This window comes from Orbicella faveolata, unplaced genomic scaffold (genome assembly GCF_042242905.1).
Source record: "Orbicella faveolata isolate gen_17 unplaced genomic scaffold, um_ofav_v1 contig_34, whole genome shotgun sequence".
Taxonomy (NCBI): domain Eukaryota; kingdom Metazoa; phylum Cnidaria; class Anthozoa; order Scleractinia; family Merulinidae; genus Orbicella; species Orbicella faveolata.
Genome location: NW_028301563.1, coordinates 30,552,594 through 30,580,327, shown reverse-complemented (window position 1 = coordinate 30,580,327; position 27,734 = coordinate 30,552,594). Strand labels below are relative to the sequence as shown.

Genomic DNA, 27,734 nt, shown 5'->3' with positions numbered 1-27,734 from the left:
GACCTTAAGTTTGTCTCTAGCCTATTTTAAATCTTTCAGTTGGCGGGACATAATTTATCTCGACGCCCAGCGCAAGCCCCAATCCAGAGAATTTCTGTTTTCTTTTTGTTTAGCCGCAAGCCAGATATCGCACCGAAAAGCTCTAGGTCGAGTAAGGCAGATGCAAAGGACCACCTTTCTTGTCCTTTTCTAGATTAAGTACTGAATTGAAATCACCACCTAAAATTATATCGTCACAATGAAAATCTTGCTAGTGGCTAAAGAAACTCTCAAAAAGGGCTGGGTCGTCATCATTTGGTGCGTAGATTGTGGCCAGAGTGAAAAGCCTTTCTGATTTGTTTTGATATCACAAATAACAAATCTACCCTTGGGATCCGAATATGATTTTTCAAGCTGAAAGGCGAAATCATTGTTAAAGAGAATTGCGACTCCTCCACTGGCGCTAGAGCAGCAGCTAAACAAAGTTTTGTAGCCCCATTCGGATTACCAAGTTGTAGCTGCGTTTTCAGAACAGTGCGTTTCTTGCAGCAGATAAATTGAAAACTGTTTTGCTCTTAGCCAATTAAATGTTTCCCTTCTTTTCAGTCTCTCTCCTAAACCCCGAACATTAAGTGAATATATTTTAAGATCCATCACTAGATAATCTAAAATTAAAAGAAAATTATTCTGGCCAAAAACCATGCATTTGAAACCAGCTAATGAAGTTAAAGTAGATCTCGTATTTTAGCTTACGAACTACACATATAAATAAATAACAAGAAAACATTAACATATAAAAAATCCTTATTGTTAGACTTAAGTCCCAGCAGCGTTCATAGGTGTTAACGTCCATCTTGAACTTGACAGGCTTTCTATTGCCAATCAAGAATTTAGGTGTGCAGATTGGAAATAGCTATTGATTTGAACTTCTTTTGACTACAAAAGATTTGCATAGGGAAAAGTCATTATTTCAACGGCGAAAAGAAAACATTGGCTTGCAAGTAAATAATATTAGGTTTAAGGTTGCGTAAGATACTCAGGAATACTTTTAGAGTCATATCTTTCATTGTTTATAAACAAAAATCGACCTTTCACTTTGGATCGCTTTGACCATGTTCCTCGCGGGCTTTCATCATGGCTTTGATCAATACCTTCCTTTGGGTTTTGTTTCCCACAGAAACAGCGAAAGTTTACAAAGAGCTAGGAGATGCTGAGTTAGCCAAAGAAGAATTCCAAAAGGCCTTAAGTTTCTACACTGAAGGGATTAATGTCAAGTGTAAAGATGAACAACTGAACGTCGAGCTTTACCGATGTAGGTGGCTCTCAAATTGTCATCTGGGTAAGTTCTCGCAAAGTTCAGAATGTAAACTGTCCGTTTTGTTTACTGTTTATTCCTTTCAGTTTCTGATCAAATTTGGCGATACATTATTTCATGATTTTTCGTCGATCTCATTGCCTCAGTATCAATACTGCAAGAAGAAAGCAAGTCTTTCACTTCTTTTAACTTAGTAGGAAGGCGTTAACACCAATCTTTCGTTTTCCATTTTAAGAGAAAAAATATACTCGTTATTGCAAGCCAGAGTACTCATGCTGTATCATTCGACTCAATACTTTACTCCCGCGGTGCTCCTATCCTCCTGAGAACCCTGAAGTTATAAAAGCATGACTGCGGGCAGTTTGGCAAAATATGAAACGAGTAAGCCTATGATGGACAACCTTCCCATTCGTGGCCTCTTATAAGCAAGCTTAAATCTTTTGCCACAATACTTCATCATTTCACTCCGCACGAGTGAAATAGGCCTTCTGTGTGCTTTAAATGATTTTTACTGACTATATTACTCACTTAATTCTATAGGTAATGTTCATGAAGCATCTGAGGATCTGATACATTTACAAGAAATCACAGGTATATCAAAATTCTCTCTTACGTTTGTCCTTTTTTATGTATATATCTCCCGCAGTAGTCTTCAAAATTTGCTTGTCACTTTGAAAAGAAGCAATTCTACGATTGTTTTCAATTTTGATATTTACAAAGAAATGAAACAGTCCTGTAGAAAGATTGTAAATAAATCAGTTAAAAGATGAGGTCAAAACACAGGTTGAACAGAACAGATGACAATACATTTCTACTGCGTTGTCAGATTCAGTTTACATAGCATACAATTAACAGAAATTGATGCCAGAAATGAATCCGAGTGCTTCACAAGAAAGGTATCATTTAGTTGGCGACGACAGTTTGAGAGGTGCCGGAACCTGACACCAATATAATGAAAAAATTGCGTGATTGGCCTGTTTTGTTTTAGCGCAACGAATCATCTGTCAAGACGAATCATCCGTCTCGTAACTACGGGACGAGTTACGAGCATAGTAAGTCTGTGTATAAACACGAGCAAACAGACATATCATCCTTTCACCAAATTATACAATTTACATCGTCTGTCAAGATAAACTACTATAGCAGATAAGTCGTCTTGACGAATAATCCGTCTAGTTACTCGTATGCAGACAAAAACGAATTACTAGACGGGTTAACGTTATTTACGCGAGCTAAAAATTCTTACACTGAAGTTCTCTTTATTGCTGGGATTCTTAACGATGTTACGTTCAATTTAAATTATTTGTTTCAGTTGTTTGCTCGGTCTCACTACCCTTTGTGATATGAACACTTTTGTTTTGTTTTCCTTTATTAGGACCAGCTGACACAACACATAATGAAGCGACATTGATGCCAGAGATGGTGGAATCTGACGATGACACTCTGAGAGGTAAGGAAATCTGATGCCCATATATACCCACAATTGCATAAGATAAAATTTTATTTATTGGTTGCGGTTTTTGGTATCCAGGTCATTTGGATTTCCCTTTTTTTTTTTTTTTCTTTTTTTTTTTTTGTTTAGTTTGAAATAACCGACATTTTCTGGCTACTGATATAAATTAACGTAAGGATAAACATAATAGTCCGAGGTTCTACAGCAATGTACGTAGAATCCAAGGAGACCAAACTAGTTATCAATCCTAGCTGGAGAATTACAGCGCGGTAACAAACTGAACATAAGAAGTCAGGAAAAGTATAAACAAACCTTTTTCCTATTTACGTGATCTACATTTTCCATCTTTTGATAGTTATAATTATACCTTAACGTTTCTGTTATTTTCAGTTTCAAAGGATCCATATATTCGTATTAGTTTGCAATTTTGCCAAAAACGTTTCACTTTCATTGGTTATTTTACCGTATCTGGTGTCGAAGATCGTTTTTAGTCTCTGAGGTTTTCGTTCCTTCAGCCATTTCTGTACAATTTTAATTTCTCAGGACAAAATTGCCGAGAACATAAAAAGGAAGTTTGTGATTTCCAAAAACAGATCAGATACTAATCTTGGTTGTCACAAGAAAATGTAATGATCTTCTCCTCTTACTAAAAATGTTTCTTTAATTCTCGGTACGGGTACACGTCATAAGTCGACATAAGTTCTTTTTTTTTTTTTTTCTTTTTATTAAATGACAACATATACTTACATCGAAGTACAATACATTACATTTCTAACAGACTACATGTATTCAGTAAGCTACGAAGATAAAAAGGTCATTACTATGAATCTCAGCTAAACTATTAATCTATTCTCGTGCATGCATGGCTTCCTTTGAAAACGTATATATTGAAATTGTTTTAATTTTAATTTTTTTATATATGTTATTTGAGGTTTAAGATTCAAAAGGTACTAAAGAAGATAGAAAACTAAGAAATCTTTCAATTTTTGGGAGTACTTCCTTTGTTTTGCAGGACCATATGTAATATCTGGCAGCAAGGAAGTAAAAGTATTGCTTTGTGTTGGATAGGGTGTCTGACCTCAGGCTAATTATTATATCGGAAGTAAAAATGCTGGATTTTAGTTTTATTTGGTTTTCGGCCAACCATTTCATAAAGCCCTGCCAAAAACAAGACGTCTCACTGCACGACCAAAATAAATGAAAAAGGGATTCTTTCTCGGTTCTACAAAAGGTACAAATATCATTTTCTCTGATGCCTATTTTATTTAGAAAATCATTTGTCGCTAAACGCCTGTGAAGTAGTTTAACTGAAAAATAGTTAATTTGGTAGCTTAAGTGCTGCTGAAAGGGAGTTTGTAAGCCATCTCCCAATCAATTGGTTTGGAGCATTGACGGCTGCAGTCGACACACCATTTCTCTTGGCTTTTCCTAGGGCTGCTCTGTTTAGCGCTGACTAGCTTTTCGTATGCCAATCTATTTCTACAAAAGTACTGAAATTTCTGTGTTTTTTATTTTGGTTTTCTGTGACATTCCTTAACAATTTTATACGCGATACCACACCGTGATAAACAAGAAAATTTGTTGTAACGTCGAAGCGTTCCCTGAATTCCGTGAAAGATAGCAAGTTATCTGCGTCTTTCATTAAATGCCTGACGTTTTGTATTCCTTTGGAAGACCATGATTTGTAGTAGATAGGTTTATTTCCAGTTCTCACAAGTGAATTTTGCCAAAGAGGTAAAAAGAGCAAATTTTCGGTGGAAGTTATGTTATCGTCGTAACTGATTTCTGACCAGATTTTTATGATTTCGGTTGTAAAGGCGCCTGATATATACATAAACTAAGACCTTAAGTTTGTCTCTAGCCTATTTTAAATCTTTGGCGGGACATAATTTATCTTGACGCCCAGCGCAAGCCCCAATCCAGAGAATTTCTGTTTTCTTTTTGTTTAGCCGCAAGCCAGATATCGCACCGAAAAGCTCTAGGTCGAGTAAGGCAGATGCAAAGGACCACCTTTCTTGTCCTTTTCTAGGTTAAGTACTGAATTGAAATCACCACCTAAAATTATATCGTCACAATGAAAATCTTGCTAGTGGCTAAAGAAACTCTCAAAAAGGGCTGGGTCGTCATCATTTGGTGCGTAGATTGTGGCCAGAGTGAAAAGCCTTTCTGATTTGTTTTGATATCACAAATAACAAATCTACCCTTGGGATCCGAATATGATTTTTCAAGCTGAAAGGCGAAATCATTGTTAAAGAGAATTGCGACTCCTCCACTGGCGCTAGAGCAGCAGCTAAACAAAGTTTTGTAGCCCCATTCGGATTACCAAGTTGTAGCTGCGTTTTCAGAACAGTGCGTTTCTTGCAGCAGATAAATTGAAAACTGTTTTGCTCTTAGCCAATTAAATGTTTCCCTTCTTTTCAGTCTCTCTCCTAAACCCCGAACATTAAGTGAATATATTTTAAGATCCATCACTAGATAATCTAAAATTAAAAGAAAATCATTCTGGCTAAAAACCATGCATTTGAAACCAGCTAATGAAATTAAAGTAGATCTCGTATTTTAGCTTACGAACTACACGTATAAACAAATAACAAGAAAACATTAACATATAAAAAATCCTTATTGTTAGACTTAAGTCCCAGCAGCGTTCATAGGTGTTAACGTCCATCTTGAACTTGACAGGATTTCTATTGCCAATCAAGAATTTAGGTGCGCACATTGGAAATAGCTATTGATTTGAACTTCTTTTGACTACAAAAGATTTGCATAGGGAAAAGTCATTATTTCAACGGCGAAAAGAAAACATTGGCTTGCAAGTAAATAATATTAGGTTTAAGGTTGCGTAAGATACTCGGGAATACTTTTAGAGTCATATCTTTCATTGTTTATAAACAAAAATCGACCTTTCACTTTGGCATCGCTTTGACCATATTCCTCGCGGGCTTTCATCATGACTTTGATCAATACCTTCCGTTCCTCCTGGATAGCCCTGACGTAATCAACAAGAAGACCAAACCAAACTTTGACCTGACCAAACTTTGTCGCGGTCTTCCCGGGAGAAAAATCTTTCAATGATAGGTCTGCGCCTGCCTTGAATCTTCTTGCCAACTCGGTGGACCGCATGGAATCTAATTTTGGTGGTATCAACGCCAAGTTCTTTCTCTAAAACATTATACATTACCGCTTTGCAATCCTCATGTTCCTTCTCCTTGATGTCGTTGAAGCGTAGGTTCTCGCGTCGTGTGTACTGTTCCAAAGCTATATTATTTTCAACTTCTTGTTTTAATCTCCCTTCCAAGTCAGCAATCTTCTTGTTTAAGGCGTCCACTTCTTTTGAATGTTCCTTCGTCTCCATCTCAAAATGCTCTTTGAGGTCTTCGACTTCGCTCTGGGTGCAGGTCAGGCTTTTCTCGATGTCTTTGATCGACAATTTTACTGCGTCTATTTCAGTTCTAAATTCAGATCTTAATTTGTCCAAGTCAGTGTGTAGTTTGACAAATCCTTCTGAAACTACCTGCCTTAGGCAATCCATAGAGTTTTTCAGTTCGTTGTACATGCTGTCGTCGCCATTCTTTGCCGAAGCGGCCATGACTTCTTCAGTTTCTGAAGAGCCTGACCCACGCTTTGGTTTCTTGCGCTTTCTTCCGCCCATAAAAGGCGGCTAAACACACTACTACTTTATGGCACAATCTTTTTTTTTAACCAAGTGCTAATTCTGCTAAAGATTTGGCCAAGAAATCCACATTTTGCCGGATCGTCAATCGAAGCGTGTGTACGCCATGGCGGTCACCCTAGTCTCCCTCGACATAAGTTTGCAGACCATTTCAAAACTATCGAATCGTTAAGAGCAGCTTCGCCTAAATATCAGCTAGACTTGGAAATAGCGAAAAAATCGAATTTCTTCAAACTCGCCCAGAATGAAGCCCTACGGGCACTACTTACAAAAATATCGTTTTAAGTTCGATAAATCAAAAATTATTTTTTACCGCAATTTTTTCGATTCGATGCTCCAAATCGGCCAAAATCCATCGAAAATGAGCGGCATATTCAGAGGCTCATAAGCTCTAAAGCAAAAATCTTCATTACAAACTGATTGCGCGTCGTATTTGTACTTCCTTTTCTGTCTATTTAGAGCTTAATAGATTGTGATTTGATTAGAACTTAAATATTTGACGAATTTGTTAAGTTAACGACCCAAGACAGCTTTACAAGAGGTCTACATTTAGCCTATTTTCAAATGCTAAAAAGGCGTTCTGGTACACGGCTTTTCCCAAAACGACTAGTTTGGTCTGAAAGAGCATTGTTTCTTCTTCAAATTAGTGAAATAAAATTTTTGGGTAAATAAAATCGCGAGCGCTGAGATAGCGAACTAAATGCAGCACTTCTTCCTGAAAACGTGACCTTTGACCCGAGGGTAACGAAACCAGTTACTGCAAGAAAACCCGGAAGAAAAGCAAACGCTTCGTTATTTTGAAACAATTCCTAGTGATATCTCTCCGAAACCATGATTGCAAGAAACTATTTCCAGATATGAAATGTTACAGGGTCGAAGAAGGAGCTAAAGGGCGCATTTTGACACAATAACTTTGTTTGCTAAGAATTGAATTGCAGTCAATTCCAGTGAAATTTGCAAACTTGAAGTATGTTAGCCGATACTTACCTGAATATTTATATTACTAGAAGAGTCGTCTTCTTGGATTAACCTTCAAAAGAAGTTGGAACCAGATTTGGAAACCTCTAAAAGAAGAAATGTTTAATGTTCCGTGACCTGCCCGCTGCCATAAATTAGCTTAAATTCCATGCACATGCCGACCGCATGTTTGTCGTAAAACTCACTTAACTCCACTGACAGTTTCCATGGGCAACCACAAAATAAACAATCCCCAAACATGTAAAGTGAAATTGGCTGTCTTCATGAACAGTTAGAAGCTAGAGTCAAGTTCCATTACCTTTTAAAAGTGCTTGATTCTACTTTGTTCACTCAGTAGTTACTGTCACGTTCGAATACTGCGTAGTATCGGTCACGCCAAAACACTGCAGACCGTGCAGACTGAGTAAGTTTCCCATACAAAGTCTTGTACGCGTTTCTCTATTGAATCAAAGGTCAAACACTGCGCTTGCACAGCCTGTGGATAAATGACAAACTTTCAGATATATTTACGGCTATTTTGTAACTAGATCCAAAAAAAGGAGTCACAATGAAAAGCCCAAACAAGTGTCTGCAGTCTGCACGGTCTGCACTGTTTTGGCGTGACCGATTCGCGGCATTCGAACGTGAGAGTAGTGAATAAAGTCGACGCAAACAAATAAAATCAAGCACTTTTTAAAGGTAATGGAACTTGACTCTAGCTTCTAACTGTTCATGAAGACGGCCAATTTCACTTTACATTTTTGGGGATTGTTTATTTTGGGGTTGCCCATGGAAACTGTCAGTGGAGTTCAGTTGGTTTTACGACAAACATGCGGTTGGCATGCGCATGGAATTTATAGCATCGGGCAGGTCACGGAATATTAAACATTTCTTCTTTTAGAGGTTTCCAAATCTGGGTCCAGCTTCTTTTGAAGGTTAATCCTAGAAGGCGACTCTTCTATAAATATAAATATTCGGGTAAGTATCGGCTAACATACTTCAAGTTTGCAAATTTCACTGGAATTCGTTAGCGGTCATTGACTTAAATTCTCAGCAAACAAAGTTATTGTGTCAAAATGCGCCCTTAAGCTCCTTCTTTGACCCTGTATCATTTCATATCTGGAAATAGTTTCTTGCAATCATGGTTTCGGAGAGATATCACTAGAAATTGTTTCACAATAACGAAGCGTTTGCTTTTCTTCCGGGTTTTCTTGCAGTAACTGGTTTCGTTACCCTCGGGTCAAAGGTCACGTTTTCAGGAAGAAGTGCTGCATTTAGTTCGCTATCTCAGCGCTCGCGATTTTATTTACCCAAAAATTTTATTTCACTAATTTGAAGAAGAAACAATGCTCTTTCAGACCAAACTAGTCGTTTTGGGAAAAGCCGTGTACCAGAACGCCTTTTTAGCATTTGAAAATAGGCTAAATGTAGACGTCTTGTAAAGCTGTCTTGGGTCGTTAATTTAGAAAATTCGTCAAATATTTAAGTTCTAATCAAATCACAATCTATTAAGCTCTAAATAGACAAAAAAGGAAGTACAAATACGACGTACAATCAGCTTGTAATGAAGATTTTTACTTTTGAGTTTAGGAGCCTCTGAATATGCCGCTCATTTTCGATGGATTTTGGCCGATTTGGAGCATCGAATCGAAAAAAATTGCGGAAAAAAATAATTTTTGATTTATCGAACTTAAAACGATATTTTTGTAAGTAGTGCCCGTAGGGCTTCATTCTGGGCGAGTTTGAAGAAATTCGATTTTTTCGCTATTTCCAAGTCTAGTCGATATTTAGGCGAAGCTGCTCTTAACAATTCAGTTGTAAAGTGTAACCCAGAATAACTTTGGCTTTGCTTCACTACACCCTGTGATTAGTTTGAAAAAAGGGACGTCACCCTCTTGACCAATCAGATCCAGAACTAATAATCACGAGGTTTTTCCGCACCCTGCACGCTCACGTGATCTCGCCCGTGTTGATATTGGCGATCTGTTGCGTTAACATTTGTTGTAATTGGTTTAGTTTTGATTCACGCGAGAGTCATGCCTCAACTGTAAACAGCTAAACAATATTTGAAACGTTCCACTAATTACTCACCGATTTGCGTTTTGTTTCTCACAGAAACAGCGAAAGTTTGCAAAGAGCTAGGAGATGCTGAGCACGACAAAGGAGAAATCCAATATGCGTTAAGTTTCTATACTCAAGGGATTGAGGTCAAGTGTAAAGAAGACCAGCTGAACGCCCTGCTTTACTTCAAAAGGTCGAAATTGCATTTTCATCTGGGTGAGTCGGTTATTTGTTTTCCAGTTTAACTTAATGAGTCAAAATAATTAAGTTCAGAATGTAAATCGTCCATTTTGATATTTACTTCTGAGAATTTGGTAATACATCATTTGAGGATTTTCGTTATTCCAACCTGAATATATATAAATACTGTAATGAGAAATTAGGTCTTCATCGCATCTTTTGACTGAAGAGGCGATAATAAGTACTTAATGACTGGCCCCAAGGGAAACAGTGAGTTTTGTCTCCCCGACACCCCAATGTTCCCGAGGCGAAGCCGAGGGGAACACTGAGGTCGAAGGGAAACAAATCTCACTGTTTCCTGCGGGACTAGTCATTAAGTGTGTTGTTATACCTCCCAACTCAAAAATAGAAAAAAACTGCGAAAAATCGTTTGCTTGACACCAGCTGGCTCACAAATTTGCCGCGCTTTCAAGGAGCACGACCTGATCATGTGCGAGTCGAAACTTTAAGTTGTTGTTTCCCAAGGGAGTTAGTGAGTTTTGTTCGCCCTAAGGCTGCCGCACACTAGCCGATTTTGTGCCGGAGAACTGCAGATTTTTTGTCGGGGTCAAATCGGGTTAAATTTTGTCGGGCCATCAGCTTGCCGCACACTCGCCGAATTTTTGTCGTGACTAACCGCGTTGATGCTTGGGGCCGAGTCATCCAAATCAAGATGGCGCCTATTCCACTGACGTGACTCTCATGACATTAGGGACCTTTAGCAATGACGACGAGAACGTGGACGACGACGTATATGACCGACTGAGGCCTGGAACGGGACCGTCGTCCACGGCGGGAAATGTAAACACTTTAGTAAACCGGTTACGTGGACGAACCCTTTACTGCAGCTTTCTGTGGCAGTCAACAGGAAAATGTCAAACAAATGTCAAATGTTCCGTTAATTTGAAAATGCAAAAATTATCCACCACAACAATTTAACGTTTATTCAGTGTTGTAATCAACGTCAAGTGATTCAGAGCTAAGCTAAGTTTATAGTCGATCCGAGCAGTTCGGATATTCTTCAAAGCCCAGAACTCTTCTTAAAAATGCCAACTGGTATAAATTACAAAACTATAACGAGATGCCCGCGATTTGTATTTATAAAAGCACTACTACGTACCCTGCAGTACTTTTATTATCATCCGCCATTGCTTTCTCCACTTTATACTGTAAAGCTCTACCTGCAACTCGAAAGAAATCAAGTTTTTTTTCCATCACGGTACGATCAAATTACTTCGGCACTGTATTTATTCACTAAACGACCCTTTACATTGAAGAAATTCCTAAGATACGTAAGTAGAAATTAGAAAACAAATAAAACATACTCGCGTTCTCGACAAGACGGCAGATGGCGGCAAATGGCGTCCTGAACGAGATGTGGACGACGAGTAGTGCTCGATTGGGCATGCGTGGTAGCTTCGAAGTTCGTTTTCCCAACTTCCGGTCGGTGACGTTCACGTCCTCGTCGTCATTACTAAAGGTCCCTATTTCCTAATTGGTTGAGGCGCGTGCGAGCCCCGACAAATTGTCTTGGTCAACCACACACTAGCCGACAAGGCCCGACAAGACGTTTTGAGATCTAGCACTGTCAGATATCGTCCGACAAACCCCGATCTTGTCGCAGATTTGTCTGAATTCACCGCACACTAGCCGACAAGTAAAGTTTTTTGTCGGCCGACAACAAATCAGCTAGTGTGTGGCGGCCTCTAGGGAGTTATTGAGTTTTGACACATGACACGTGACACGTTCTCCTCCAAACGGAAAACGTATTTGAGTTGGACGGTATAATAATAAAAAATGTCACACCTTCTCTTTTATGGAAATAAATATTTCGTTATTAATTAGAGCTGCAGTGGCTTAAGGCGGGGGTACACATGAATTGAAGTGAAATTTTAGGAAGTTTAAAGAGCGATTAAAAGGATAAAAAGGGGTTTGGAACACCACCGGTCAGTTGATTGCCCCCAAAAGGGCACCCCGGGTTGGTGGGCAACTGTTTGGTGTACGTCTACCAATTTCTAACTTCAAATTCTAATTTTAAAACAACATCAAATCTTCAAAATTTCCTATTTCCATAAATTTTACTAATCCTTTGAGAAAAACTATTTATCCCCAAATATACCCAAAAATCACCAAAAAATTTATAAAACAGCCGAAAACGTAGCTATGTGAAATGAGTAGAGAGATTTTTCACTGCTTGAAACGTGAACGAGATATTTGCATTCAAACCATAATACCCAGCAAAAATATGGCCTTCATGTTAACCCCCGCCTTAAAGGAATAACGTTTCATGAAAAGCAAGCTAGGGTCCTCATGTTGTGTTCTTCCACTAAATATTTTACATTCGCAGTACCTCTTCCACTCTTAAGAACCCTTAAAGGTAAATAAGGATGACCGGGCATTATTCAACAATTTGGCAAAACGTCGAAGAGGGGTACCTAAGATGGGCAACGTCCACCTATGAGCAATCATGCCCTACACGTTTTGAAGCCACCATACTTAATCGTTTTCCTCCGCCCATGAGAATAGGACTACTGTGCGCTTTCAATGTCTATGATATTTAGCGACTATATTACTCACTTTCTGTAGATAATTTCCAAGTTGCACTCGAGGATCTAAACCACTTAAAGGAAATAACAGGTACATCAAAGTTCTTTCTGATTGTTCTTTTGTGTTTATATATCCTTGTTAGTTTCCAAATTTTGGGGTTTTCTTTGTATACGTGGAAAATGTACATACCAAAGAAGCGAGTCGCTTTGTAACCTTAAAATCAATGCAGTCGTTTTCAAGATACACTTGTCTTCGAAGATTGAAAACAATTCAGCCACCAGTATGATCAATAATTTTTATTAGAAATACAAATCTTAAGAACAGATTGAAGATTTAATTATTAAGAGTAAGAGTAACGATACATCTTGAACACAAACGACTAACACACACTTTCGTAATTGCGTCATTAGATAAAAATCCCAGAGTTTTACAAGAACTTGGTTTTGACCATGACACGTTGAGAGGTGAGAAAATATGGCAATAAAAGGTACTACATGAAACATTTTTCACGTATCCGCAATTTTGGAGCTAAGTTTATTGTAGAATTTATAATTATTCATATTTTTTTCCATTCGAAATGACTGGAAGTTTCGGGCTAACAAATTTATTTATAAAATAGTTCACTTAAAAAAAAACTAAACAATTTGAGCCTGTTCCATTATTTATGCCTATGGCATTAAACCATTTCTTGCTTTACAACTGAGTGTCGAAAGTGCATTCCAGGATTGCTTTGATTTGCTTTGCTATGTTCTTCAATTGGTTTGAAGACATTCGCCACAAGCTCATCTAATCACAAACAAAACCATAGCCAATCACAGCCTGGTCATGTGCGTTTGCCCGCGCTTGTCACCGTTTTCTGGTACTTCGCATCGCGGGCTTATTGTTTTATTGTGTTAAAACATTGTTAACATTTATTGTGACCACTTTAGTTTGGTTTAACGACAGTCCACAAGTAAATAAGCTCAAAAAATGACTTTTCAATTCGTGTTTTGATTTCCTCAGCAAGAGCACAACTCCTCAAAGGAGAAGTCGAGCATGATAAAAATGACTTTAGGAAAGCGTTAAGTTGCTACACTGAAGGGATTGAATTGAAGTGCAAAGATGACGAATTGAACGCTCAGCTTTACCTCAGCAGGGCGCACTCGCATCAACATCATCTGGGTGAGTTTACATGATTGTTTGTTTTCTGGTTTATTTTAGTGAGTTAAAATATGTAAGTTCAAAATGTAAAAAATGAATATATATATCGTCCATTTTAATTGCTATACATTTCTTCAATTTCTATTGCTGTTAATTTGCTAATACATCATTTAATAATTTCGTTGCTCCCATCACCTGCCTCCTTGATTATATATAAATACTGTAATGAGAAATTAGATTTTCATCTCACCTTTTGACTAAAGAGACAATAATAAAATATTTCACACCGCGCCTTTTATGGAAATAAATTGTTCGTTATTAATAAGAGCTGCAGTGGCTTTAAGGAATAATGTTTCATGAAAAGCAAGCTAGGGTCCTCATGTTTTGTTCTTCCACTAAATATTTTAGTTTCGCAGTACCCCTTCCCCTCTTAAGAACCCTTAGAGGTATGTAAGGATGACCGAGCATTATTCAACAATTTGGCAAAACGTTGAAGAGGGGTACCCTAAGATGGACAACGTCCACCTATAACGTTTTGAAGCCACCATACTTAATCGTTTTGCTCCGCCCATGAGAAATAGGCCTACTGTGCGCTTTCAATGTCTGTGATATTTAGCTACCACATTGCTCACTTTCCAAAGGGAATTTCCAAGATGCACTCGAGGATCTATACCACTTAAAGGAAATAACAGGTACATCAAAGTTCTTTCTGATTCTTCTTTTCTGTTTATAAATCCTTGTTCGTTTCCAAATTTTTGGGTTTTCTTTATATACATGGAATGTACATACCAAAGAAGCGGGCCGCTTTGTGACTCAAAAATCAATGCAGTCGTTTTCAAGATACGCTTGTCTTCGAAGATTGAAAACACTTCAGCCACTATTATGATCAATCATTTTTACTAGAAATACAAATCTTAAGAACAGATTGTAGATATAATTATTAAGAGCAAGAGTCACGATACATCTTGAACACAAACGACTAACACACACTTTTATAATTGCGTCATCAGATAAAAATCCCAGAGTTTTACAAAAACGTGGTCTTGACCATGACATGTTAAGAGGTGAGAAAATATGGCAATAAAAAGTACTACATAACACCTTTTTTACGTATTTGCAATTTTGGAGCTAAGGTTATTGCAGAATTTATAATTGTTTCTATTTATTCCCATTCGCAACGACCGGAATTTTCTCGCTAACAAATTTATTTATACTATAGTTCACTCCGGTAAAACTAAACAATTTGAGCCTGTTCCATTATTTACGTCTATGGCATTAAACCATTTCTATTGCTTAATAATTGAGTGTCGAAAGTTGCATCCCGAATTGCTTTGATTTTGCTTTGCTATGTTCTTCAATTGGTTTGAAAAACATTGGCTCCAAGCTCATCTATTCAGAAACAAGACCAAAGTCAATCACAGCCTCGTCATGTGCGTTTTCCCGCGCTTGTCAGCGTTTTCTGGTATTTCGCATCGCCTTCTTATTGCTTTATTGTCTTAAAACGTTGTTAACGTTTGTTGTGACCACTTTAGTTTGGTTTAGCGACAACACTTACATAAGCTCAAAAAGTTACTTCTCAATGCATGCTTTCATTCTCTCAGCAAGAGCACAACTCCTCAAAGGAGAAGCCGAGCACGGTAAAAATGACTTTAAGAAAGCGTTAAGTTGCTACACTGAAGGGATTGAATTAAAGTGCAAAGATGACACACTGAACGCCGAGCTTTACTACAAAAGGGCGCACTTGCATCATTATCATCTGGGTTAGTTTACATGATTGTTTGATTTCTGTTCTATTTTACTGAGTTCAAATATGTAAGTTCAAAATGTAAAAAATATCCGTATATCGTCCATTTTAATTGCTATACATTTCTTCAATTTCTATTGCTGTTAATTTGCTAATACATCATTTAATAATTTCGTTGCTCCCATCACCTGCCTCCTTGAATATATATAAATACTGTAATAAGAAATTAGATTTTCATCACACCTTTCGACTGAAGAGGCGATAGTAAAATATTTCATACCTCGCCTTTTATGGAAATAAATTTGTTCGTTATTAATAAGAGCTGCAGTGGCTTTAAGAGCAGCTTCGCCTAAATATCAACTAGACATGGAAATAGCGAAAAAATCGAATTTCTTCAAACTCGCCCAGAATGAAGCCCTACGGGCACTAGTTACAAAAATATTGTTTTAAGTTCGATAAATCAAAAATTATTTTTCTACGCAATTTTTTCGTTTCGATGCCCCAAATCGGCCAAAGTCGATCGAAACTGAGCGGTATATTCAGAGGCTCGTAAACTCAAAAGTAAAAATTTTCATTACAAACTGATTGCACGTCGTATTTGTACTTCCTTTCTTGTCTATTTAGAGCTAAATAAATCGCGATTTGATCAGAACTTAAACATTTTAAATATTGTGTCAAAATGCGCCCTTTAGCTCCTTCTTTGACCCTGTAAGATTTCATATCTGGAAATAGTTTTTTGAAATCATGGTTTCGGAGAGATATCACCAGAAATTGTTTCAAAATAACGAATCGTTTGCTTTTCTTCCGGGTTTTCTTGCAGTAATCGGTTTCGTTACGCTTGGGTCAAAGGTCACGTTTTCAGGAAGAAGTGCTACATTTAGTTCGCTATCTCAGCGCTCGCGACTTTATTTACCCAAAAATTTTATTTCACTGATCTGAAGAAGAAACAATGCTCTTTCAGACCAAACTAGTCATTTTGGGAAAAGCCGTGTACCAGAGCGCCTTTTTAGCATTTGAAAACTAGGCCAAAATTAGACCTCTTGTAAAGCTGTCTTGGGTCGTTAATTGACAAAATTCATCAAATATTTTAGTTCTAACCAAATCACGATCTATTTAACTCTAAATAGACAAGAAAGGAAGTACAAATACGACGTGCAATCAGTTTGTAATGAAAATTTTTACTTTTGAGTTTACGAGCCTCTGAATATGCCGCTCAGTTTCGATCGATTTTGGCCGATTTGGGGCATCGAAACGAAACAATTGCGCAAAAAAATAATTTTTGATTTATCGAACTTAAAACAAAATTTTTTTTTACTAGTGCCCGGAGGGCTTCATTCCGGGCGAGTTTGAAGAAATTCGATTTTTTCGCTATTTCCATGTCTAGTTGATATTTAGGCGAAGCTGCTCTTAAGGAATAATGTTTCATGAAAAGCAAGCTAGGGTCCTCATGTTTTGTTCTTCCACTAAATATTTTACATTCGCAGTTTCCCTTCCCCTCTTAAGAACCCTTAGAGGTATATAAGGATGACCGAGCATTATTCAACAATTTGGCAAAACGTTGAAGAAGGGTACTGTAAGATGGACAACGTCCACCTATAAGCAATCATGCCCTACACGTTTTGAAGCCACCATGAGAAATAGGCCTACTGTGCGCTTTCAATGTCTGTGATATTTAGCTACCACATTGCTCACTTTCCAAAGGGAATTTCCAAGATGCACTCGAGGATCTATACCACTTAGAGGAAATAACAGGTACATCAAAGTTCTTTCTGTTTGTTCTTTTGTGTTTATAAATCCTTATTCGTTTCCAAATTTTTGGGTTTTCTTTATATACATTGCATGTACATACCAAAGAAGCGGGCCGCTTTGTGACTCAAAAATCAATGCAGTCGTTTTCAAAATACACTTGTCTTCGAAGATTGAAAACAATTCAGCCACTATTATGATCAATCATTTTTACTAGAAATACAAATCTTAAGAACAGATTGAAGATATCATTTTTAAGAGTAAGAGTCATGATACATCTTGAACACAAACGACTAACACACACTTTCATAATTGCGTCATCAGATAAAAATCCCAGTGTTTTACAAGAATTTGGTTTTGACCATGACACGTTGAGAGGTGAGAAAATATGGCACTAAAAAATGCTGCATGAAACTATTTTTAAGTATTTGCAATTTTGGAGCTAAGTTTATTGCAGAATTTATAATTTTTTCTATTTATTCCCATTCGCAACGACCGGAATTTTTTCGCTAACAAATTTATTTATACTATAGTTCACTTAAGTAAAAACTAAACAATTTGAGCCTGTTCCATTATTTACGTCTATGGCATTAAACCATTTCTATTGCTTAATAATTGAGTGTCGAAAGTTGCATCCCGAATTGCTTTGATTTTGCTTTGCTATGTTCTTCAATTGGTTTGAAAAACATTGGCTACAAGCTCATCTATTCAGAAACAAGACCAAAGTCAATCACAGCCTGGTCATGTGTGTTTTCCCGCGCTTGTCAGCGTTTTCTGGTATTTCGCATCGCCTTCTTATTGCTTTATTGTCTTAAAACGTTGTTAACGTTTGTTGTGACCACTTTAGTTTGGTTTAGCGACAACACTTACATAAGCTCAAAAAGTTACTTCTCAATGCATGCTTTCATTCTCTCAGCAAGAGCACAACTCCTCAAAGGAGAAGCCGAGCACGGTAAAAATGACTTTAGGAAAGCGTTAAGTTGCTACACTGAAGGGATTGAATTAAAGTGCAAAGATGACACACTGAACGCCAAGCTTTACTACAAAAGGGCGCAGTTGCATCATTATCATCTGGGTTAGTTTACATGATTGTTTGATTTCTGTTCTATTTTACTGAGTTCAAATATGTAAGTTCAAAATGTAAAAAATATCCGTATATCGTCCATTTTAATTGCTATACATTTCTTCAATTTCTATTGCTGTAAATTTGCTAATACATCATTTAATAATTTCGTTGTTCCCATCACCTGCCTCCTTGAATATATATAAATACTGTAATAAGAAATTAGATTTTCATCACACCTTTCGACTGAAGAGGCGATAGTAAAATATTTCACACCTCGCCTTTCATGGAAATAAATTGTTCGTTATTAATAAGAGCTGCAGTGGCTTTAAGGAATAATGTTTCATGAAAAGCAAGCTAGGGTCCTCATGTTTTGTTCTTCCACTAAATATTTTAGTTTCGCAGTACCCCTTCCCCTCTTAAGAACCCTTAGAGGTATGTAAGGATGACCGAGCATTATTCAACAATTTGGCAAAACGTTGAAGAGGGGTACCCTAAGATGGACAACGTCCACCTATAACGTTTTGAAGCCACCATACTTAATCGTTTTGCTCCGCCCATGAGAAATAGGCCTACTGTGCGCTTTCAATGTCTGTGATATTTAGCTACCACATTGCTCACTTTCCAAAGGGAATTTCCAAGATGCACTCGAGGATCTATACCACTTAAAGGAAATAACAGGTACATCAAAGTTCTTTCTGATTCTTCTTTTCTGTTTATAAATCCTTGTTCGTTTCCAAATTTTTGGGTTTTCTTTATATACATGGAATGTACATACCAAAGAAGCGGGCCGCTTTGTGACTCAAAAATCAATGCAGTCGTTTTCAAGATACACTTGTCTTCGAAGATTGAAAACAATTCAGCCACTATTATGATCAATCATTTTTACTAGAAATACAAATCTTAAGAACAGATTGTAGATATAATTATTAAGAGCAAGAGTCACGATACATCTTGAACACAAACGACTAACACACACTTTTATAATTGCGTCATCAGATAAAAATCCCAGAGTTTTACAAAAACGTGGTCTTGACCATGACATGTTAAGAGGTGAGAAAATATGGCAATAAAAAGTACTACATAACACCTTTTTTACGTATTTGCAATTTTGGAGCTAAGGTTATTGCAGAATTTATAATTGTTTCTATTTATTCCCATTCGCAACGACCGGAATTTTCTCGCTAACAAATTTATTTATACTATAGTTCACTCCGGTAAAACTAAACAATTTGAGCCTGTTCCATTATTTACGTCTATGGCATTAAACCATTTCTATTGCTTAATAATTGAGTGTCGAAAGTTGCATCCCGAATTGCTTTGATTTTGCTTTGCTATGTTCTTCAATTGGTTTGAAAAACATTGGCTCCAAGCTCATCTATTCAGAAACAAGACCAAAGTCAATCACAGCTTCGTCATGTGCGTTTTCCCGCGCTTGTCAGCGTTTTCTGGTATTTCGCATCGCCTTCTTATTGCTTTATTGTCTTAAAACGTTGTTAACGTTTGTTGTGACCACTTTAGTTTGGTTTAGCGACAACACTTACATAAGCTCAAAAAGTTACTTCTCAATGCATGCTTTCATTCTCTCAGCAAGAGCACAACTCCTCAAAGGAGAAGCCGAGCACGGTAAAAATGACTTTAAGAAAGCGTTAAGTTGCTACACTGAAGGGATTGAATTAAAGTGCAAAGATGACACACTGAACGCCGAGCTTTACTACAAAAGGGCGCACTTGCATCATTATCATCTGGGTTAGTTTACATGATTGTTTGATTTCTGTTCTATTTTACTGAGTTCAAATATGTAAGTTCAAAATGTAAAAAATATCCGTATATCGTCCATTTTAATTGCTATACATTTCTTCAATTTCTATTGCTGTTAATTTGCTAATACATCATTTAATAATTTCGTTGCTCCCATCACCTGCCTCCTTGAATATATATAAATACTGTAATAAGAAATTAGATTTTCATCACACCTTTCGACTGAAGAGGCGATAGTAAAATATTTCATACCTCGCCTTTTATGGAAATAAATTTGTTCGTTATTAATAAGAGCTGCAGTGGCTTTAAGAGCAGCTTCGCCTAAATATCAACTAGACATGGAAATAGCGAAAAAATCGAATTTCTTCAAACTCGCCCAGAATGAAGCCCTACGGGCACTAGTTACAAAAATATTGTTTTAAGTTCGATAAATCAAAAATTATTTTTCTACGCAATTTTTTCGTTTCGATGCCCCAAATCGGCCAAAGTCGATCGAAACTGAGCGGTATATTCAGAGGCTCGTAAACTCAAAAGTAAAAATTTTCATTACAAACTGATTGCACGTCGTATTTGTACTTCCTTTCTTGTCTATTTAGAGCTAAATAAATCGCGATTTGATCAGAACTTAAACATTTTAAATATTGTGTCAAAATGCGCCCTTTAGCTCCTTCTTTGACCCTGTAAGATTTCATATCTGGAAATAGTTTTTTGAAATCATGGTTTCGGAGAGATATCACCAGAAATTGTTTCAAAATAACGAATCGTTTGCTTTTCTTCCGGGTTTTCTTGCAGTAATCGGTTTCGTTACGCTTGGGTCAAAGGTCACGTTTTCAGGAAGAAGTGCTACATTTAGTTCGCTATCTCAGCGCTCGCGACTTTATTTACCCAAAAATTTTATTTCACTGATCTGAAGAAGAAACAATGCTCTTTCAGACCAAACTAGTCATTTTGGGAAAAGCCGTGTACCAGAGCGCCTTTTTAGCATTTGAAAACTAGGCCAAAATTAGACCTCTTGTAAAGCTGTCTTGGGTCGTTAATTGACAAAATTCATCAAATATTTTAGTTCTAACCAAATCACGATCTATTTAACTCTAAATAGACAAGAAAGGAAGTACAAATACGACGTGCAATCAGTTTGTAATGAAAATTTTTACTTTTGAGTTTACGAGCCTCTGAATATGCCGCTCAGTTTCGATCGATTTTGGCCGATTTGGGGCATCGAAACGAAACAATTGCGCAAAAAAATAATTTTTGATTTATCGAACTTAAAACAAAATTTTTTTTTACTAGTGCCCGGAGGGCTTCATTCCGGGCGAGTTTGAAGAAATTCGATTTTTTCGCTATTTCCATGTCTAGTTGATATTTAGGCGAAGCTGCTCTTAAGGAATAATGTTTCATGAAAAGCAAGCTAGGGTCCTCATGTTTTGTTCTTCCACTAAATATTTTACATTCGCAGTTTCCCTTCCCCTCTTAAGAACCCTTAGAGGTATATAAGGATGACCGAGCATTATTCAACAATTTGGCAAAACGTTGAAGAAGGGTACTGTAAGATGGACAACGTCCACCTATAAGCAATCATGCCCTACACGTTTTGAAGCCACCATGAGAAATAGGCCTACTGTGCGCTTTCAATGTCTGTGATATTTAGCTACCACATTGCTCACTTTCCAAAGGGAATTTCCAAGATGCACTCGAGGATCTATACCACTTAGAGGAAATAACAGGTACATCAAAGTTCTTTCTGTTTGTTCTTTTGTGTTTATAAATCCTTATTCGTTTCCAAATTTTTGGGTTTTCTTTATATACATTGCATGTACATACCAAAGAAGCGGGCCGCTTTGTGACTCAAAAATCAATGCAGTCGTTTTCAAAATACACTTGTCTTCGAAGATTGAAAACAATTCAGCCACTATTATGATCAATCATTTTTACTAGAAATACAAATCTTAAGAACAGATTGAAGATATCATTTTTAAGAGTAAGAGTCATGATACATCTTGAACACAAACGACTAACACACACTTTCATAATTGCGTCATCAGATAAAAATCCCAGTGTTTTACAAGAATTTGGTTTTGACCATGACACGTTGAGAGGTGAGAAAATATGGCACTAAAAAATGCTGCATGAAACTATTTTTAAGTATTTGCAATTTTGGAGCTAAGTTTATTGCAGAATTTATAATTTTTTCTATTTATTCCCATTCGCAACGACCGGAATTTTTTCGCTAACAAATTTATTTATACTATAGTTCACTTAAGTAAAAACTAAACAATTTGAGCCTGTTCCATTATTTACGTCTATGGCATTAAACCATTTCTATTGCTTAATAATTGAGTGTCGAAAGTTGCATCCCGAATTGCTTTGATTTTGCTTTGCTATGTTCTTCAATTGGTTTGAAAAACATTGGCTACAAGCTCATCTATTCAGAAACAAGACCAAAGTCAATCACAGCCTGGTCATGTGTGTTTTCCCGCGCTTGTCAGCGTTTTCTGGTATTTCGCATCGCCTTCTTATTGCTTTATTGTCTTAAAACGTTGTTAACGTTTGTTGTGACCACTTTAGTTTGGTTTAGCGACAACACTTACATAAGCTCAAAAAGTTACTTCTCAATGCATGCTTTCATTCTCTCAGCAAGAGCACAACTCCTCAAAGGAGAAGCCGAGCACGGTAAAAATGACTTTAGGAAAGCGTTAAGTTGCTACACTGAAGGGATTGAATTAAAGTGCAAAGATGACACACTGAACGCCAAGCTTTACTACAAAAGGGCGCAGTTGCATCATTATCATCTGGGTTAGTTTACATGATTGTTTGATTTCTGTTCTATTTTACTGAGTTCAAATATGTAAGTTCAAAATGTAAAAAATATCCGTATATCGTCCATTTTAATTGCTATACATTTCTTCAATTTCTATTGCTGTAAATTTGCTAATACATCATTTAATAATTTCGTTGTTCCCATCACCTGCCTCCTTGAATATATATAAATACTGTAATAAGAAATTAGATTTTCATCACACCTTTCGACTGAAGAGGCGATAGTAAAATATTTCACACCTCGCCTTTCATGGAAATAAATTGTTCGTTATTAATAAGAGCTGCAGTGGCTTTAAGGAATAATGTTTCATGAAAAGCAAGCTAGGGTCCTCATGTTTTGTTCTTCCACTAAATATTTTAGTTTCGCAGTACCCCTTCCCCTCTTAAGAACCCTTAGAGGTATGTAAGGATGACCGAGCATTATTCAACAATTTGGCAAAACGTTGAAGAGGGGTACCCTAAGATGGACAACGTCCACCTATAACGTTTTGAAGCCACCATACTTAATCGTTTTGCTCCGCCCATGAGAAATAGGCCTACTGTGCGCTTTCAATGTCTGTGATATTTAGCTACCACATTGCTCACTTTCCAAAGGGAATTTCCAAGATGCACTCGAGGATCTATACCACTTAAAGGAAATAACAGGTACATCAAAGTTCTTTCTGATTCTTCTTTTCTGTTTATAAATCCTTGTTCGTTTCCAAATTTTTGGGTTTTCTTTATATACATGGAATGTACATACCAAAGAAGCGGGCCGCTTTGTGACTCAAAAATCAATGCAGTCGTTTTCAAGATACGCTTGTCTTCGAAGATTGAAAACACTTCAGCCACTATTATGATCAATCATTTTTACTAGAAATACAAATCTTAAGAACAGATTGTAGATATAATTATTAAGAGCAAGAGTCACGATACATCTTGAACACAAACGACTAACACACACTTTTATAATTGCGTCATCAGATAAAAATCCCAGAGTTTTACAAAAACGTGGTCTTGACCATGACATGTTAAGAGGTGAGAAAATATGGCAATAAAAAGTACTACATAACACCTTTTTTACGTATTTGCAATTTTGGAGCTAAGGTTATTGCAGAATTTATAATTGTTTCTATTTATTCCCATTCGCAACGACCGGAATTTTCTCGCTAACAAATTTATTTATACTATAGTTCACTCCGGTAAAACTAAACAATTTGAGCCTGTTCCATTATTTACGTCTATGGCATTAAACCATTTCTATTGCTTAATAATTGAGTGTCGAAAGTTGCATCCCGAATTGCTTTGATTTTGCTTTGCTATGTTCTTCAATTGGTTTGAAAAACATTGGCTCCAAGCTCATCTATTCAGAAACAAGACCAAAGTCAATCACAGCTTCGTCATGTGCGTTTTCCCGCGCTTGTCAGCGTTTTCTGGTATTTCGCATCGCCTTCTTATTGCTTTATTGTCTTAAAACGTTGTTAACGTTTGTTGTGACCACTTTAGTTTGGTTTAGCGACAACACTTACATAAGCTCAAAAAGTTACTTCTCAATGCATGCTTTCATTCTCTCAGCAAGAGCACAACTCCTCAAAGGAGAAGCCGAGCACGGTAAAAATGACTTTAAGAAAGCGTTAAGTTGCTACACTGAAGGGATTGAATTAAAGTGCAAAGATGACACACTGAACGCCGAGCTTTACTACAAAAGGGCGCACTTGCATCATTATCATCTGGGTTAGTTTACATGATTGTTTGATTTCTGTTCTATTTTACTGAGTTCAAATATGTAAGTTCAAAATGTAAAAAATATCCGTATATCGTCCATTTTAATTGCTATACATTTCTTCAATTTCTATTGCTGTTAATTTGCTAATACATCATTTAATAATTTCGTTGCTCCCATCACCTGCCTCCTTGAATATATATAAATACTGTAATAAGAAATTAGATTTTCATCACACCTTTCGACTGAAGAGGCGATAGTAAAATATTTCATACCTCGCCTTTTATGGAAATAAATTTGTTCGTTATTAATAAGAGCTGCAGTGGCTTTAAGAGCAGCTTCGCCTAAATATCAACTAGACATGGAAATAGCGAAAAAATCGAATTTCTTCAAACTCGCCCAGAATGAAGCCCTACGGGCACTAGTTACAAAAATATTGTTTTAAGTTCGATAAATCAAAAATTATTTTTCTACGCAATTTTTTCGTTTCGATGCCCCAAATCGGCCAAAGTCGATCGAAACTGAGCGGTATATTCAGAGGCTCGTAAACTCAAAAGTAAAAATTTTCATTACAAACTGATTGCACGTCGTATTTGTACTTCCTTTCTTGTCTATTTAGAGCTAAATAAATCGCGATTTGATCAGAACTTAAACATTTTAAATATTGTGTCAAAATGCGCCCTTTAGCTCCTTCTTTGACCCTGTAAGATTTCATATCTGGAAATAGTTTTTTGAAATCATGGTTTCGGAGAGATATCACCAGAAATTGTTTCAAAATAACGAATCGTTTGCTTTTCTTCCGGGTTTTCTTGCAGTAATCGGTTTCGTTACGCTTGGGTCAAAGGTCACGTTTTCAGGAAGAAGTGCTACATTTAGTTCGCTATCTCAGCGCTCGCGACTTTATTTACCCAAAAATTTTATTTCACTGATCTGAAGAAGAAACAATGCTCTTTCAGACCAAACTAGTCATTTTGGGAAAAGCCGTGTACCAGAGCGCCTTTTTAGCATTTGAAAACTAGGCCAAAATTAGACCTCTTGTAAAGCTGTCTTGGGTCGTTAATTGACAAAATTCATCAAATATTTTAGTTCTAACCAAATCACGATCTATTTAACTCTAAATAGACAAGAAAGGAAGTACAAATACGACGTGCAATCAGTTTGTAATGAAAATTTTTACTTTTGAGTTTACGAGCCTCTGAATATGCCGCTCAGTTTCGATCGATTTTGGCCGATTTGGGGCATCGAAACGAAACAATTGCGCAAAAAAATAATTTTTGATTTATCGAACTTAAAACAAAATTTTTTTTTACTAGTGCCCGGAGGGCTTCATTCCGGGCGAGTTTGAAGAAATTCGATTTTTTCGCTATTTCCATGTCTAGTTGATATTTAGGCGAAGCTGCTCTTAAGGAATAATGTTTCATGAAAAGCAAGCTAGGGTCCTCATGTTTTGTTCTTCCACTAAATATTTTACATTCGCAGTTTCCCTTCCCCTCTTAAGAACCCTTAGAGGTATATAAGGATGACCGAGCATTATTCAACAATTTGGCAAAACGTTGAAGAAGGGTACTGTAAGATGGACAACGTCCACCTATAAGCAATCATGCCCTACACGTTTTGAAGCCACCATGAGAAATAGGCCTACTGTGCGCTTTCAATGTCTGTGATATTTAGCTACCACATTGCTCACTTTCCAAAGGGAATTTCCAAGATGCACTCGAGGATCTATACCACTTAGAGGAAATAACAGGTACATCAAAGTTCTTTCTGTTTGTTCTTTTGTGTTTATAAATCCTTATTCGTTTCCAAATTTTTGGGTTTTCTTTATATACATTGCATGTACATACCAAAGAAGCGGGCCGCTTTGTGACTCAAAAATCAATGCAGTCGTTTTCAAAATACACTTGTCTTCGAAGATTGAAAACAATTCAGCCACTATTATGATCAATCATTTTTACTAGAAATACAAATCTTAAGAACAGATTGAAGATATCATTTTTAAGAGTAAGAGTCATGATACATCTTGAACACAAACGACTAACACACACTTTCATAATTGCGTCATCAGATAAAAATCCCAGTGTTTTACAAGAATTTGGTTTTGACCATGACACGTTGAGAGGTGAGAAAATATGGCACTAAAAAATGCTGCATGAAACTATTTTTAAGTATTTGCAATTTTGGAGCTAAGTTTATTGCAGAATTTATAATTTTTTCTATTTATTCCCATTCGCAACGACCGGAATTTTTTCGCTAACAAATTTATTTATACTATAGTTCACTTAAGTAAAAACTAAACAATTTGAGCCTGTTCCATTATTTACGTCTATGGCATTAAACCATTTCTATTGCTTAATAATTGAGTGTCGAAAGTTGCATCCCGAATTGCTTTGATTTTGCTTTGCTATGTTCTTCAATTGGTTTGAAAAACATTGGCTACAAGCTCATCTATTCAGAAACAAGACCAAAGTCAATCACAGCCTGGTCATGTGTGTTTTCCCGCGCTTGTCAGCGTTTTCTGGTATTTCGCATCGCCTTCTTATTGCTTTATTGTCTTAAAACGTTGTTAACGTTTGTTGTGACCACTTTAGTTTGGTTTAGCGACAACACTTACATAAGCTCAAAAAGTTACTTCTCAATGCATGCTTTCATTCTCTCAGCAAGAGCACAACTCCTCAAAGGAGAAGCCGAGCACGGTAAAAATGACTTTAGGAAAGCGTTAAGTTGCTACACTGAAGGGATTGAATTAAAGTGCAAAGATGACACACTGAACGCCAAGCTTTACTACAAAAGGGCGCAGTTGCATCATTATCATCTGGGTTAGTTTACATGATTGTTTGATTTCTGTTCTATTTTACTGAGTTCAAATATGTAAGTTCAAAATGTAAAAAATATCCGTATATCGTCCATTTTAATTGCTATACATTTCTTCAATTTCTATTGCTGTAAATTTGCTAATACATCATTTAATAATTTCGTTGTTCCCATCACCTGCCTCCTTGAATATATATAAATACTGTAATAAGAAATTAGATTTTCATCACACCTTTCGACTGAAGAGGCGATAGTAAAATATTTCACACCTCGCCTTTCATGGAAATAAATTGTTCGTTATTAATAAGAGCTGCAGTGGCTTTAAGAGCAGCTTCGCCTAAATATCAACTAGACATGGAAATAGCGAAAAAATCGAATTTCTTCAAACTCGCCCAGAATGAAGCCCTACGGCACTAGTTACAAAAATATTGTTTTAAGTTCGATAAATCAAAAATTATTTTTCTACGCAATTTTTTCGTTTCGATGCCCCAAATCGGCCAAAGTCGATCGAAACTGAGCGGTATATTCAGAGGCTCGTAAACTCAAAAGTAAAAATTTTCATTACAAACTGATTGCACGTCGTATTTGTACTTCCTTTCTTGTCTATTTAGAGCTAAATAAATCGCGATTTGATCAGAACTTAAACATTTTAAATATTGTGTCAAAATGCGCCCTTTAGCTCCTTCTTTGACCCTGTAAGATTTCATATCTGGAAATAGTTTTTTGAAATCATGGTTTCGGAGAGA

The 27,734-nt window shown here is 36.7% G+C and overlaps 1 protein-coding gene across 1 annotated transcript in view; it reads left to right on the top strand.

Moving 5' to 3' along the window:
- Positions 1–2,656: 2,656 nt before the first annotated feature.
- Positions 2,657–27,734, top strand: part of LOC110048866 (uncharacterized) — a 37,927-nt gene continuing 12,849 nt past the window's right edge. The window contains exons 1-23 of the mRNA XM_089272383.1: positions 2,657–2,744; positions 9,493–9,654; positions 12,244–12,294; positions 12,615–12,668; positions 13,207–13,365; positions 13,986–14,036; positions 14,355–14,408; positions 14,946–15,104; positions 16,790–16,840; positions 17,159–17,212; positions 17,751–17,909; positions 18,528–18,578; positions 18,897–18,950; positions 19,488–19,646; positions 21,332–21,382; positions 21,701–21,754; positions 22,293–22,451; positions 23,070–23,120; positions 23,439–23,492; positions 24,030–24,188; positions 25,874–25,924; positions 26,243–26,296; positions 26,835–26,993. Of these exons, the coding sequence (XP_089128509.1) occupies positions 2,705–2,744; positions 9,493–9,654; positions 12,244–12,294; positions 12,615–12,668; positions 13,207–13,365; positions 13,986–14,036; positions 14,355–14,408; positions 14,946–15,104; positions 16,790–16,840; positions 17,159–17,212; positions 17,751–17,909; positions 18,528–18,578; positions 18,897–18,950; positions 19,488–19,646; positions 21,332–21,382; positions 21,701–21,754; positions 22,293–22,451; positions 23,070–23,120; positions 23,439–23,492; positions 24,030–24,188; positions 25,874–25,924; positions 26,243–26,296; positions 26,835–26,993 (2,050 nt within the window). The 5' untranslated portion in view covers positions 2,657–2,704. The remainder of the gene's footprint in view (positions 2,745–9,492; positions 9,655–12,243; positions 12,295–12,614; positions 12,669–13,206; positions 13,366–13,985; positions 14,037–14,354; positions 14,409–14,945; positions 15,105–16,789; positions 16,841–17,158; positions 17,213–17,750; positions 17,910–18,527; positions 18,579–18,896; positions 18,951–19,487; positions 19,647–21,331; positions 21,383–21,700; positions 21,755–22,292; positions 22,452–23,069; positions 23,121–23,438; positions 23,493–24,029; positions 24,189–25,873; positions 25,925–26,242; positions 26,297–26,834; positions 26,994–27,734) is intronic.